The 16,055-nt window shown below is 42.4% G+C and overlaps 1 protein-coding gene and 1 long non-coding RNA gene across 4 annotated transcripts; both read left to right on the top strand.

The window, feature by feature from the left end:
- The first annotated feature begins 522 nt into the window (after positions 1-522).
- LOC136491089 (uncharacterized) lies at positions 523-1,848 on the top strand. Of its 2 annotated transcripts, none has more exons than XR_010767943.1 (3): positions 523-904; positions 1,313-1,384; positions 1,455-1,848. It is a non-coding gene; the product is annotated as an uncharacterized lncRNA (long non-coding RNA). The 2 variants fall into 2 exon arrangements; XR_010767944.1 differs by having other exon boundaries at positions 523-916.
- An 8,502-nt stretch (positions 1,849-10,350) lies between these two features.
- On the top strand, positions 10,351-14,038 carry LOC136538863 (caffeoylshikimate esterase-like). 2 transcript variants are annotated; one of them, XM_066530811.1, is made up of 9 exons: positions 10,351-10,510; positions 10,592-10,799; positions 11,319-11,348; positions 11,921-12,047; positions 12,148-12,294; positions 12,439-12,569; positions 12,644-12,781; positions 13,275-13,373; positions 13,508-14,038. In XM_066530811.1, exons 1-9 carry the CDS (start codon positions 10,356-10,358, stop codon positions 13,739-13,741), a joined length of 1,269 nt encoding a protein of 422 aa, XP_066386908.1. In that variant the 5' UTR covers positions 10,351-10,355; the 3' UTR covers positions 13,742-14,038. The 2 variants fall into 2 exon arrangements, with proteins under 2 accessions (XP_066386908.1, XP_066386905.1); XM_066530808.1 differs by having other exon boundaries at positions 10,355-10,506.
- Positions 14,039-16,055: the final 2,017 nt, after the last annotated feature.

The following is a 16,055-nucleotide window of genomic DNA, read 5'->3' as shown; positions in this document are numbered from 1 at the left end:
TCACGAGCGTGGGCTGCTGGAGTCCAAGATCAAAGGAATGCAAGAACAACTTGCGGGGTTCCTCATATATGAGGTATTCAGGTGTTTAAAGAGAAATCACAGTTTTACATTTTATATGGAGACAAAAACTAATTTGTAGTGCTTTATTTGTTATTCCAACTAAACCTTGTGTGTATATATACATTATTGATGTTTTAGGTGATCACTACCAGATTCTGCGTAGTTCCCGAGTGCCAAAGAGTTTTCCGAGTGTTTTATCAAAATACAATCGGGATATAGAAAAGCACTCAGGATATTTTACTTTCCCCGTGTGTTTTTTATTTGCCATCAGGATACTTTTATTTTAGACCAAAAAATTTTGGCAGTCGCGGCAAAGGTAAATAGCGTCAGGAGACTCCCGAGTGTCTTATGCAAGCGGGCCTTCGGGTACTAGTTTTCGCGAACGTGGCGGCAAAAATGGCGCGCAGCTGTTGCCCTTCGTGCCGAAAGCCAAAAAATTTTTGCCTGGGAAAAACCCTCGAAGCCTCCACCGACAAAAAAAAACATTCCAGTCTCCACACAAACCCGCCGCCACCGGCGTCTCCCAACCCGGCGCCTTCGTCTCCGAACCCATCGCCACCACATCCCACTCCCACCCGTCTCAGCCCCTGGTGCTGCTCCTGCTGCCACCCCATGGGCAAGGCCCCTAGTGCTGCTCCCGCTGCCACCCCATGGGGCATGAAGCTAGTAGCACCAAGCCGCACACCCTAGTTTCAGTTTTCCCCCAAAATTACAGGGCCCGTGCTCCAATTTGCTTAGCCCCCTCCGATTCCCTCTCTCTTTAATCCCCACCTCCATAGATCACATCCTTCACTGCAGATCCGTGCTACATCCCCCCTCTCTGGATGCAAACGGAGCAGCCAAGGTGAGAGAGAAGGTGGGGAAAAAAAAAAGGAAATTTTGCTTCTTTTTTTTTTGTTTTCCTATGATTCGGAGGTCCTGATTTGACTATGAATTTCCGATTTTGATGCAAGCTGTACAACAAATCATCATATTTAAATGAGTGAACACTGAGTACAATGCAGGTTCAACTCAATATATGTTAGTTTTCACAATTCGGCCCTGTTCGCTTCTTAAAATCTATACTTTTTGTTTGTTTTTTTAGCTGGAACAGTGTTTTTTTTTTTAATAAATCAGCCGGAACAATGTTGCCGCTGTTTTTTCAGCTAAAGCGAACGGGGCCGAAGGGTACTGGAGATTATCCAAACACATCTGAATGTTTTTTCATATGCTAATGTATCTTATATCTTCATTTATAATTTTTTTTGTGTAGATTATCCAAACACATCTGAATGTTCCAGTACCTCCACCGGTACTTCCATCACAAACTGGATCATCTCATCAGGTTAGTACAGTTTGAATCACTTGATTGCCACTTGAAACTTCAGAAATCTCACTTGCTTTTAAAAATGAAGGGTACTGGAGAAACTGGAGGCTCAAACATAGGTGCCACAGGAACTGGTACTGCCAGAGAGGCTGGAGAGGGGGAACATGCTGACAATGGATCTCATATAGATGAATCTATGCCGATCCATTAGGCCAATCTATTGTGATCTCACATTTCTATGCTAAACTTAGTGCCGTTGTCAAACTTGAGGTGAAGTTGCCGTGCCCTATTGTGAACCTTTAGAACTTGTGACTTTTGCTGATATGATCATGTTAGCCCATTTGGGGAATCTAAACATGTAGAACTGCTCGTTAGGGAGTGGATGACTATTTTGTGACTTCTCAAATTGTAGGACATGTGATCATTGAGTGTGCTTTGAACAATGGCATGTGGAAATTGTGAATGTAGCCTGATATGTTGTATGTTTCCATATTTTTTTGAAGTTCATGTGAGTGCATATGGATTGAAACCATGTTGAAGCCAGGGGGCAGGAATTAATAACAGAAAAAATAGTCGGCCTGTAACAGTATGGTAGCAGCCTAAACCTTATTTTTCCCGAGTGTCTACAATCTACAAGCACTCGGGAATAGATCAAAACGATGCCGAGTGTTAGGCACTCAGGGAATGACACCGTTATCATGGGACGGAGTCGTTAGCATGTTTCATTCCTGTGTGCTCTCTGTCTCCCGAGTGTAAGTGGAAACACACAGTAATCTTTTAATTCACCGAGTGTTACGGTGAAGACACTCGGGAAACCTTTAGTTTCCCGACCTGACGCCACCGAGTGTTCTTCGCCGAGTGCCTACCGTAACACCCTCGGGGTTACACCCTAAATCATTTACTAAAACATGTCATAAACATCATGTTTATATGTTAATGCATGTGATAAAGTGTGTAGATCAATTTCTTGTAACTTAAAATGATCAATAAAATGTTAAACGAAAGTTGATTCGATAGTTCATACATATTAAGTAGGGTTTAAAACCAATTAAGTAGGGTTTAAAACCAATTTTTATTAAGCAAAAATACTATAGAATATGTGTGTGATACTTAAATAAAGTTGGAAGTGCAAACTTTGTAGATGACAATGAAATACTTGTTGAAAAATAATATTGCTTAGTAATATTTTCAATAGCTTAGAAATACAATTTGAAATAGAGTTCAACTCAAAAAAAAAAACTTGAGAAAATTTTAAGCTTGTGCACAGCTAGACATTGCTATGTTTAACAAATTATTTTAAGAGATTGGATTAAAAGGTGGTGTAGTGTTATAGCTCGATTTGGTAGTCTCATATGCCATCTTGAGCATGGTGAAGATGGTTTTGGCTCCTAAGGCAACCGTTTAGTCGTTTGGAGCGCTTTAAAATTCATGCGCATCACATGTCTCGGGTTGGTTGGCGCCGTGTGCGCGGTCACCGCGCGGTCTCCCCACGCCGCGCACATGGTCGCGTCTCGCGCGGTCACCCTGTGTCACCACGTCCTGCTACCCTGCTTCGCGTTGCCGCCATTGGTGCCGCCATGGCCGTGCTGTGCTGCTATCGCATCGCCATACTACCGACCAGCCTCGCGTCGTGATGCTGCTGCTGGCTCAATTCAAGGCCATAACCCTACGTCGCTGTCGGCCCAATTCAAGGCCGCCGTCGCCATGTCATTTAAGGCACTGCGGCTGCGTGGGCCATGCCGGTCGGACGCGCGCATGCCTTGTCTGTAGCACCTGCGCGTGGGTGTCCTGATCGCACAGCTCGCGTCCCGCCAAGGCGAGGACGAGCTGAGCCCACCTGCCGTGCCCCGTCTATCTCTGCCGCCGCCGTCGAGCCGCGTCATTAAATTCATCAGGGAAAGGTCACCTCAAGTCGATTTGTCACGTTGTTGGCTCCGTCACACAACTGCCTAGCTACCCGTCCCCACCCCGCCTTGAATGGCGCCTGGTCGAGCTCCAATTTTGGAGTTTCCCCGTCGTCGTGCCGATAAGGCCTTGTCTAGCCACGGGTGTGGGCAGCTCTCCCATCATCCCTCCCGAGCTAATTCACCTGCACCACTAGCATCGCCTTGACTCTCTCTCCACTTTACGTGCCTTAGTCGAACCGCTGCCGCCTCCCCTTCATCGCTGACGTGCCCGTGCCGTCGTGGTGCCCCCATGCCATCGCGGTACGCCGTCGCACGGCTCGGCCGCATGTGGCCAACCTTCCTCTGTCATCTTTTGCCCCAACTGTCACGTCGCCCTAGTCCATGGTAGCCTCCTAATGCTCATGCGCTAATCAATTAGTCGTGTAGCTACCCCAGCCCACCGGAACAGTGCGCCGCCGTCGCGGATGGCTGTGCGCCGCTACAGCCTTCCCCAGCTAGTCGTATCACCCTATACCGCCACTTAGTGTAGCCGCTCGGGTTAGAGATGGTGATCGACTCGTTAGGTGGGCCCACGTAGGTCCCAGGTGGCCGGCATAGGCGCTCAGTGCCGCCGCTCGCCGCGCCGCCATGCACTGAGTCATCGGGGGAGCAAGCGGGTAAATTAGGGAAAGGCCAGGGGGTTAAGTGAGAAGTTATGAGAGAGGGGAAAAATAGTGTTAGTACTTAGTTGTAATTCAGGAGGAGTGCGAGGTCTATTTTGCAAAAACATCAGCGCGCGTGGGGTTCCCCGTCGTGGGCCTTCTCCGCGTGGACCACACCGTGGGCCACCGCGCGTGTGGGCCACGTGGGAGAATTCGTTTTTCTTTTTCATAAGGAATTAGAAATAGTTTTCTAATATATTTTTGAGCTGATCTTTGGTAAATCATATAAAATCATGTAGGTGTCCAAAAAATATGAAACAAATTTTGTTAAGTTCTTAAAATTATGCTCTATCTGTTAGTGTACTTAGTTCATATATATACATGTTGATACTAGGAGCTATTAAATCATTTGAAAATGTTCAATATTGTTAGGAGAATTATTGTAGGAAATTTTGTTGTAAATTGGTGATTGTTTTAGCCCTAAAAATTTTATAGCAGCATCGTGGTATTATTATGTGCTCACTGTAATTTTTGTAGCTTTAGAATAGACTAAACATAAGGGTAATTAAATGTTCTTTGTTTCAGATATACATTAAATCATTAGTAGAAATAAAGATATATCCTTTATTTGTAAAGCTAGGTGTTTGTTAGTTGAACGCAACACTTTGTTTGGTAAAGATGATAGTTAGTTTAGTGTCTTAGTCATTAGAGCTAGCTTAGTAGCTTAGTATGCGTATTCTTATTTCAAGAGTTGCTATTGCATAAATGTTAAGTGTTGCATCATCATCATCGCATGTATGTAGAGAACGAGTTGATGGAGTTCGTGATCACCGGAGAGTAGAGTACAAGGAGGTAATTGAGGAGTGTGAGGAGGAGGTCCTTGTATAGGAGGAAGCCTCGGAGCCATCGACGACTGACATAACTGACAATCCGCCTGCCCAAAGCAAGCCCCAGTGCATAACCCTTATTTTGAATAATCACTGGATATATATATATGTGTGTGTGTGTGTGTGTGATGTGCATTTACGTTACATGATTTATATTGAAACTATATGCATAGATAAACCTACCTATGAGTTCTACTAGCATATGTCGAGTAGCTGCTATGCTTAGGCTATCGGTAGCGTGAGTAACCTGCCGTTACTCACAACAGGTGATTATTATTATTATTCTCGTAATAAAATAGTGAAAGGAAATAGAGACCGGGCAGGGATATGGTACGAGTATTGGTGGGTATAATAGGTTGTGTCCCGCGGTCAACAGGGCATAGCTTGGTTACACTATTTTCCCTGTCCATGTCGGTTAAGGACCGTCCATTGCTGTGGATGGTAGTTAGGTCACAGACTTATTATTCTGAGCACATACTTGCTTATGGGAGTAGGAAGGCTCGTTGCTCTCTTGTCGTGGGTTCCGGCTCTTTTCGGACCGACTGATTGAAGGCAGGGATGGTGGAGATCTAAGCACCACACTGAGTCTGGGACTCAGGAGTGGGGGCTTAGAGTCTAAGTTTAGACGGGGACCTGGACCCCTTGACATGAGAGCGGTGGGTTGGTTTTGCTTGTGCTTGGAGTACAAGCGGGGCGTGTGTTTCGATGTACCCAGCTGGGATACATTGGTTCATGAATCGTAGTTTTCGTGAGACGGTACAACTTGGCTATGGTCTAGCATCGTAGTAAGAACTGAAAGATAAAATGGGGTGAATGGATCTGATTGCTCAACTCTTGCTTAAAAGTAGAACATGTGCTTACATAGAATGGTTAGCTAATGAACTAATCATGACTGCTAATAAAACATATACATAAGGATTCACTACTAGTAATGCTTTTCGCAAAAAGAAAACCCAGCAAACCATAAAGCTTATCATATCCTTTAGAGTCGGAAAATTATTCCCACTAGTTGGGTAAATCTTGCGAGTACATTATGTACTCAGAATTTATTTACCCCTGTTGTAGGTGCAGCTTGAGGAGTGGCTGTTGTGTGGAGGATTCTTCGGGTGGGCACAGATGGATCCTTGTATCTTATTGCTAGATGTTTATTTCAATTCCGCTGTTTAAATTCTGCACTTTGAACTTGGTATTGTAATAATGTATTTTCGAGAACTCTTATTGTATGAAATGGACTAAGTATTTTAAACTCGTTCTCATTATTGGATTCTGGATGAAAAATGTAGATTGTTCGAGTTCTCCCTTGGGGTGTGCTCGACCGAACTGTCCGATGTAGCCACCTTTCAGGGTGCTTAGTATCTAACGAAATACGAGCACCTCCGAAAATGTGTTATTTCGGGTGGTTCTGCCACACCTACTCTCATAAAAGTCTACCCCGAGTGTTTTCTGCTTGTTCCCAAGTGTTTGCGACACTAGGGAGCTATGTAGAATCTGGTAGTGGATATATGTAACTTGAATAATCTTGTATATCTGGTTCATTATATCTAGTGCACCTGGTGCATTGTAATTCCCTAATGTGTTATATATCTGGTTTATTATAATTGTCTGTTGCGTTATATCTCTAGTGTATCTAGAGCCTTATTATAGTACTCACTGCCGGGTTCAGTATTGAGCCAAAAGTGACACTCACAAATTAACCAAATTAATTGCCGGGTGTGCTATCAAGCCGACAGTGATGTCACGAGTGTCGTTGTCGGATTAAAGCATGATCTGACGGTGATATCTTAAGTTTCACTGTTGGACCATCTCCCAACCCTGCAGTGACAACCGATTCATGCCCCCATCTCAACAGTGATATCCATAGATACGACTATCGCCAACCCTGCAGTGACAACCGATTCATGCCCCCATCTCAACAGTGATATCCATAGATACGACTATCGGCTGATGTTTTGACCCAACAATCGGCCTGTTCGCTGGTTGGGGCTGGTGATGGTTTAGGTTGGCTGGTACTGGTTTTTTGTGAGAGAAAAATACTGTTGGCTGGCTGGTTTGAGCTAGCTGAAACCAACAAACGAACAGGCTGAATGATAGTTTATTATCATTGTCGGGTCACTAACCTGGCATAGTAATAAGTCACCCATCCCTACCGATTATCCTCTGCCTGTATAAATTTCGGTAGTGATGGGAGTTCTAACCCGGTAGTCATCCACGGTTTTGGCGTAGTACAGCAGCTATTCATGTCACTGTATATATATCAGTCCGCACAAGCACCTTGATGAACATAAAAAATATATGTATGGACATGACATCAATTAGTATGGTTACTAAGTTCAAAATTCTTAATCTCTTGTTGAACTTCTAGTTAATCAATCATCCATAAGAATTTCCGTAATCATAATCATAATAATATTAAAAAGTGTCACGTCAGGTGTGAATCACGATTGGCACCTTATAGCACTACTGCCTCATCAAAACCGTACACCATATTCGGACGCATCCACATCAATCATTTGGTATAAAGAAAAACATGACCTGACCCATTGCACAAAATACAGGGGTGTTTGGTTGCCTCTCCTAAATTTTAGTCGCTATCCCATCAGATATTTGAACATATGTATGGAGTATTAAATATAGATTAATTATGAAACTAATTACATAGTTTGCGACTAATTTGTGAGACGAATCTTTTGAGCCTAATCAGTCTATGATTTGACAATATCTTGCTACAGTAAGTATATGCTAATGACGAATTAATTAGGCTTAAAAAATTCGTCTCGAGTACTGACGGATTATGTAATTTATTTTTTTATTAGTATTCGAACACCCTATACAACATTTTTCCGACATACCTCCTAAATTTTAGTAGCCGGATCCAAACACTCCTACATATTCGCTCTATCTTAAAATAAAATACTCCTTCTGAAAAAAAACATATTGTTCTGGTTTATAGATAAGTCAAATAGTTTTAACTTTAACCAAATATATATAAGAAAATATTAATATTTATAATACATAATAAGTATCATCATTGAATCTATTTTCCTAATAAGTCTATTTAGAGATATAAATATTGTTAATATTTTATACAAACCTAGTCAATGTGAAAACAATTTGATGGACACGAAAACCACAGCGATGTGTAATTGAAGTTTGTCCCAAATTAAGAGCTTTGGCTGGCTGCTTGCTAGGCAGCGTTTCGGCTACATGTGTGGCGTCTTAAATTTTCTATCGCCACAGTCGTTGCCAGCAGCATCAAACAGACCCTATTCTTTATATTGTTATAGGAATAGAGATTTTGGTAAAAAAAGTATTCTTCAATAACTTTTTTAATTGGTTATCCAAATATAGTCATCTTCTATTTTGAATTTCTTACTAGCTAAAGATAGAAATTAAGAATGACTCTCTAGAGTATAAACAAGATATAGAAAATGTGTTGGAGAGTCAAAATATAGAAAACAAGTTTTTTGCAAATGACTCTCTAAATGTTGATTTAGAGATTGAGCTTTAAAAGGTCTCTTGGACATGCTCTAAAATGCACATGGGTACAATATCCTATCTGCACATGACAGAGCAGCAGTAGCTTTTCACCAGCGCCAGCACACGAGAACCAAAAAAAAAAAAAAAACAAAAAAGGAACTTGTGTCAAAAAAAAAAAGGAAAAGAAAAATCTACAGAGGCTTCTAGGCTCAAGAATCTCCCCGTGACCCATCCACTCGTTCTTCGTAGTGCCGGGCCTGCTTCCTCCGTCACAAATTATAAATGATTTTTTTTTACATAGTATCTAGACATCTATGTTAATAAAAATTAAAGAACTCAGAATTTGCAATGGAGGGAGTACGCATTATTCTAATAATTTCTGTACCTATTAGAGGTAGCAGCGTTTTTTTTACGTATGTACTAAGTCATATAATAAAACCTAGACACGCTTTTATATGATTTTATTTTAGGACGTAGGGAATACAGTACACACTAGAATTAGTTACTCCGCGATCGCACTAATATAGGTCATTTTGTCACGTGATGAAGCTGTGCAAAAGCCAGACAACCAGACACCCAAACCATCCATATCTAGGGATGAAAACGGATCGGATACGAACGGATATCACCGATATTATATTTGTTTTCATATTTCTGTCCGGATTCGAATACGGATAGTGTTAACTATGTCGGATAGGATACGATTGGATATCGACATTATAAATATGCGATTTAAGTATTTGATATGGATACGGTATCGGATGTTGGATATCCGGACTTGGATACGGACATATCTCAACCCCTCTAAACGGATTCGGTTTCGAATACGGTCGGAAAATATCCGTACCGTTTTCATACCTATCCATATCAGATCACTTGTCGGTTGTACCTCTTGTAATGGAAGTAAAGGATAACATACAAAAAGGAAATAAAAAATATCCACTTTTAGAATCTTTGAGCTAGACAAAGAATGAACTTTGTCGATTAATAAGGACGTGTTTGGATGGCTTCCCAGCGTGCCACAACTAGCTAGTGATATTTTAGGCAGCTGTTTGGATTGCCTCCGTAACTTGCTAGAGGTTTGGCGCGCCGAGTTTCTTCCTTTAGTTTGCAGTTAATTTTTCGCTAAATCTCTCACGGCAGATTTGTTCACCGCGTTTTTGGCATGCCGTAAGTGCATTGTGGCAAGCTGGAGGAGAATTTGGATGGGACTCCAAACATGCGCTTCGCAGTTTTACCATTCGTAACATTGACTTCACAAAAAGAGGACTCCAAACATGTGACACTTGATTTCCATGCCATTTTATATATTTCTTCTCTTCTCTAGTATCTCTCTCTGTATTTGGCACATGAAAAGACACTTTTGCCCTTTTTGTACGCTTGCTCCCTTCTGTTGGTTTGCTGCTTACGTATGTACTGCTCGGGCTGGCTTATTGGCTGCCGCCTGTGTAGGCTGGCCACCGCCGCCGCCTGGGCATAATAAAAATTCTGGGCATATGATCCATGTCCATGGCGTCAGGCGTAGCGAGGCCTTCGGCCGGTGTGGCCAGAACAGAGGCCGGTGTGCCCAGGCCATCAGCGGTCATGGCCAGGGCTCTGGCAGCCGGCCGTCAAAGTCATCGGGCGGCTGGCCATCCATGGCCTGCGCGTCGAGGTCGGGATTGGGTGGACGGCGGCGGCCAGACGAAACGTCGGGTTAGAGCGACAACTTTATTCTTTTGTAGTTTGCATAAGGTGCAAAACGACTGAAGGGTAAAAGTGTCTTTTTCAGGTGTCAAATACAGGGAGAGATACTAGAAAGAAGAGAAAATACATGAAATGTCATGGAAAGCCAGTGTCACGTGTTTGGAGTCCTATTTTTATGAAGTTAATGTTATAAATGGCAAACTGCGAAGCTTAATGTTTGGATTGGCAAATATACAAATTTCTCAAAGCTAGAGATACTTTCCAAACGCGTCCTATTTTTTTTTTGGATTGCCGGAAAATGAAATGTGAGAGGTTAGTCACTTCTGAAACAGCTGGGCTTCCCGCTTCCGTGACGTAAAGAAGCACCGAACAAGCAAAAGGAAAAATGGATATGCTGTGCGCGCACAGCACATTTCCTTTTTCTGAAAAAAGAAAACAAAAAAGGAGGCACAATAAATGGCGTCAAAGCCACGGGCCTTCGCGAAGGTCTTCGTCCCCGCGCTCCAGCCGCCGCCCCTCCTTACTGCCCCCGTCTTCTCGCGGTAGGTGGGTCGTCGGTCCCTCGCCTCCCATCCGCCTCCTCTTCCCGCAGCGGATCTGCTAACCGAATCCATCCGTCCAACGCAGCCGGCCGACGACTCGGGGTGCCGGCGCGGCGGCGATGTCGGCGGCGGGGGCGGCGCCAGCGCAGGCTCCAAGGAAATGGGAGGGACTAGTGGACGAGGCGCTCGAGAGGGAGGTGCTGGGAGCGCGCCTGGACCAGGCCCCCGAGCGCCGCCGCATCCGCGAGGCTTTCAAGAACGTGCAGCTCAGCATCGACCATTGCCTCTTCAAGGTCAACCGCTACCCCTATTTTGCCTATCTGCTTAGAATCCAGATAAAGATGCCATTTTTTTTCTGGTGTTCCAGAAATGCTGTTCGTTCTTTTTATCGGTTCTTCGTACTTACTTGGTGACGTGCCAGAATATGATTGGTTGGGCAAGATAATACAAGTGCTGTTTTCATGCGGTATTGTCTACTAGTTCAGCGAATAGAGTAACAAGCTGCAATAGAACCTGTCTTTGGAATAAAAGGTTTCGTTTTTATGAATCACAAACTTCTGGCCTTTCATCGAAAAGATGTCTAGGCAAAGCATGTGTTAGGAATTGGTTGGAGGTGTGAGTATGGGTACTACTGTACATTATTATTTTTTTGCTTTTAAATCTCCAGTGCAATGGTTTTGTAGAATATAAATAAACTCTGCAATAATATCTTTTTTCACTCATCTCGCTTCAAATGATGGCATAGAAAACACGCTTTATGATTTCTCATGCTATGGATGATCTCTCTCACTTGCATTCGGATTATGATGCAGGGACAATATAGTGGCATCGGAACAAAGGAGGTACTATATCTTAAATTCTATGATTTCTTCATGATAATTGATCCCTCAACTTCTACTGCAACACATAAATTTATTTCATGCATTTCTATACAAGGTTATTTATGCCATAGAGTTGATCCCTTGTTTTCTTTCTAATGAGTGCACACTGTATGTTGGAGAAATATTTGAATGTTTTACTCTATGTAAGTTAGGTGTATTTATTTAATTGAATTGAGCGAATGCTCACCGTGTTGAAATATTGGATAGTTGCAGTATTTGTTTTTAAAAAAATTAGTGCAGGGCACTGTAATGTTGAATTCACATGGCATGTCCAATAGTACATTAGTTTCTCCTTTGCTTTGGTAGGTGTTTTGCTGTGAGTGATGACCTTCAGGAGTTGGCTATTTTATAGATCATTTTTCCTTGTCTCGAAGATATTTTAAGATGGTAATATGCTATGCAAAAATGTCAGTTTGCTCAATGGTATTCCTGACTCTGAAAGCATAATGAAAACCATTTAATTCTTCTCTGTTTAGAATTTTATGCCAGCTTGTTGATTAATCCTCAACCTTCGGAATCTTTCTCTTCTACAGTCATATGAGCGTAACTCTAGGGGGGTGGAGATTTTCTCAAAATGCTGGTTTCCGGAGAATCGTCGCATGAGAGCAATTGTTTGTCTTTGCCATGGTTATGGAGACATGTGTACCTTTTTCCTTGATGGTTAGCTTTTCCTCTTTGATGCTACTTATCCTAAGGTTTGTCTGATATAGTAATATGTTGCTGCTTTTTGCATATTTTTTAATGATTGTTTTTATTTTAGGAGTTGCTAGGAAGATTGCTTCAGCTGGATATGGAGTATTTGCACTGGACTACCCTGGCTTCGGTCTTTCAGAAGGACTTCATGGATATATTCCAAGTTTTGATACTCTTGTTGATGATGTAGCTGAACACTTTTCTAAGGTCAAAGGTATTCTGCCATTACATTCTTGCTGGTTTCTCATGCTATCTCTTTTATGTACATGATTTTGAAATACGTTTAGTCTTTATGCGAAAAGTTTCCTAACTTATTAAAGATTATCATTTGTGTATAATAGTCCTGTTTTTTGGGTAGGAAATCCTGAATATAGAGGCCTCCCGAGCTTTCTGTTTGGTCAATCTATGGGTGGAGCAGTTGCATTGAAGGTTCACTTCAAGCAACCAAATGAATGGAATGGTGCAATACTGGTTGCACCCATGTGCAAGGTAGTTTTATCTTTGTGGAATGTTATATATACTAGTTAATGCCTTCCCACTTATTCACAAATTCATTTCAATAGATAGCAGATGATGTGGTTCCACCTTGGCCCATTCAGCAAGTTCTAATTTTTATGGCCAAACTTCTGCCAAAAGAAAAGCTTGTTCCTCAAAAGGATTTAGCTGAGTTGGCATTCAAAGAGAAGAAGAAACAAGAGCAGGTCACTATCTTTCACACTGGATTTTCTGGAACTAAAATTTGATTCTCTCATTTAGTTAATATTTCCTTATTTTCTTCCAGTTCGACTGTGTTGTACATTCTTTGACACAACTGTTCAAGGCATTTATGTTTGTAAAATAATGTGAAAAAACAGTATGGCCTGTTTAATATTGCTTCATGCTCCAGGTGAAAGTAGTATGCATTCGCATCTTCTCCAGTGATAATTAGAATAAATAGTTTTGGCATACAGGTGAATTTTATGGTTTTACTGCTGCTTGTAGTTTTATCTTCCCTTATAACCGTAGAGTATGTACGAAGATGCATTTGAAAAGCAGGCCCTGTTAGTTCCTTTTCTTTTGATTGTGGGCTTGAAATACTATTTGGTTGAAAGAGAAATAAGTTTATTTCTTTTGAAAATTTATTTATTAGATCATTGTCAATCTTATCTATTCATTATGATTAGAATGTACTTATTAATTCACTATCCAATGCAGTGTTCTTTCAATGTGATTGCCTACAAGGATAAACCACGTTTGCGAACAGCTCTGGAGATGCTGAAAACGACACAAGAGATAGAAAGGCGTCTGGAAGAGGTATGTGTCTCTCCACTTTTGTTATCTCCAGTGGTCTATTTTTAGGTATAAGAATATAGATTCGTGGATGGTCTATTTTTGTATTCTGCAGCTGTCATTACTTTGATGGTTGGATCCTGCTTCATGTTGCACAGGTTTCTTTGCCCTTGATCATCTTGCACGGTGAGGCTGATTTGGTTACTGACCCAGCGGTTAGTAAGGCTCTGTATGAGAAAGCTAAGAGCCAAGACAAGAAGGTGTGCCTCTACAAAGGTGCATATCACGCTATCTTGGAAGGTGAACCGGACGATACAATATTCCAAGTTCTCAATGATATCATATCTTGGCTCGATCAGCATTCCACAAGAGAAGAAGGTATGTCGTCGTGAATCGGGCAGCGTTGTTCGCCAGGATTTGGTGAATTCCTTTGGCAATGCTGTATCGTTTCCGGTTAGGGATCCCAGATTCAACGGTTTAGAATTCCATTTTTGATATGACCCTGTAAAATTCTTAGTTCTGATTATTGATGTGTCCGTCACGTATCTGAACGATGTTGATGTACATATATATAACTGATCAATGTGTATTTATTTACCACGAATTATTTGGGAAAACCTCAGTTACAAAACGCCCTTTATTTTTATACATTTTCCGGTACTTTCCATTAGATGGGGAGTTTTGTGGTATCTTTTTGCAATACCCAATAACTAGAAATCTGACGTGTGTCGTGTCCAAAGCATTAGCTCGTGGTAGTGTTTCTCTTTCCTGTGCCGATGCCATGATCTGCAAGTTGATTCTGGGCCTCGATGATTTTTTTTTGGGAACTGGGCCTGGATGATTTGAAGACGACTGCGTGTTCAACGATGGGGCACAGTCATTACGGGTGTTGCTGGGAGCCTGCGAGGCCACGAGGAGCTGTAATCATGGAGTTAGGCGTTCTGAGTGCAAACAGCTTTGCAGTTTGAGACAATCGTTCATTTAGTTTGATGGCACAAATTTGTAACACCAGTGTAAACAGTTGTTTGTCTTAAGTGCGAACGATTGATACGTGTCCTTGTGTGTTGAGTTTGTGATGAGTGATTGTCAGAAGATGGTTGGTTTTGGTTGAGTTTGGAGATTAACCATGGCGTGAGTACGTGTGTGTAACATGTGTCTTGGCTGTATTGGTGCAGGTGTGGAGCACAGAGACGGTCGACGGGCATGGTGAAAGTCAAGTAGAGACGGACCGTGTCGTTGGATGAGGAGCAGTAAAGAACAGGTGTGAGGCTTGGACCGAGTGACCAAGATGTCTGGAAGACTAACCGTAGTGGGTGACACTTGAGACATCAACAAGCAAAAGCACATGAAGAGTAGACCGTGTTGACCAAGTTAAGGCGGTGGTTGACCAAGTCAAGCGAAGGCGCAAGAGGACTTGGTGATCGGGTGGTTGAGGACGACGTTGACATGTATCGACCTCGTGCCGGAGGCGTAGCGGTTTCTCTAGGTGGTTTGGGCCTCAAAATCACCAACGGATGGTTTCTCGGGTTTGGGCCTCAAAACCCGATTAGAGTTCCGGTGGGAATGGGAGGAGGCACGTAGTGTCATTGCGAAGCTTGCGTCGAGGCGAAGCAAAGTCTTGAAGAGCTCGTGACCATCAGATGTTTGATCTTAAGTTAGACCATTTTGCCCCTAGGTTAAGTGGTTCAGCTAAAATATCTAAGAGCGTTGTTAGGAGTGTGTAATGGCTCTATAAATAAGAGGATGACTGCTCCTAACCAGCCCATCTCTCTAGTTGTCATTCTTTAGGTTTCCCTGCTGTTGGTATTTATGAGTGCAAACTAAAATGTAAGGTTTCCGCAAGCACATAGAATACCAATATAGCATTTTACCGGGAGTATTCCAGGTATCATTATTTATATATTTACCACAGAGAGACAATGGAATAAAGATTATTGAATAACCAAGGAGTATCTACTAATCAACATACCAGCATAGCTAGAGTAGGGGTAAATGTAATGATAGGAATTATGTATAATGACACACAGGGGATAAATAACTAGTCAACTCGGGAGAACAACGGGTGAGGTAGATTCCTGTGACATTCTTATTAAATGGTCAAAGTACAACCAACTATAGCTAATACTAACTCTACTCTTGTGCACTTTGGGACGCCGCTAGGCGGTAGAGCTCCGCAAAAGATAACTCTGCTGACACGACTATGGTCCTACAATTTAAGAACCTGCTCATATGGGGTGGACTACAGAGGATAGACGGGGCTATCACCTCCTGCTACTACCACACGGCTAGGGAATAGGGTGCACTCACAGGCATAACATTGTATAAGCACCATACTTACACGAGGCTCGGTTACTTAGCCCATCCGGTAAACTAGCAGGCTAAGCTGCCGGGCCCCTAATTTAGGGTCCTTTGTGCATCATGTCTCAGTCCCTGGATCAATAGCTGATATGCACAATTCAAACAAGATTGATATAAAAAACCATACTTTTATTACTAATGGGGAAACACATTACATGGTTTGGGTTTACATAACTAGGGCTAGTGGCCTCGTATCGTATATCAGAGTTCTAAGACAGTGGTCCTATGTCATCGTGGCTCCATTCCTACAGGCAACTTGGAGCGCAGACATAACACTAGACTTATTCCTTAAGCGCATTCCTATATCCCAATCGTCGTAGTCCTAGCGTAGCTCCTTCATGTAGTCGT

This window comes from Miscanthus floridulus, chromosome 1, assembly GCF_019320115.1.
Source record: "Miscanthus floridulus cultivar M001 chromosome 1, ASM1932011v1, whole genome shotgun sequence".
NCBI lineage: Eukaryota > Viridiplantae > Streptophyta > Magnoliopsida > Poales > Poaceae > Miscanthus > Miscanthus floridulus.
This window is presented reverse-complemented; position numbering and strand designations above follow the sequence as displayed.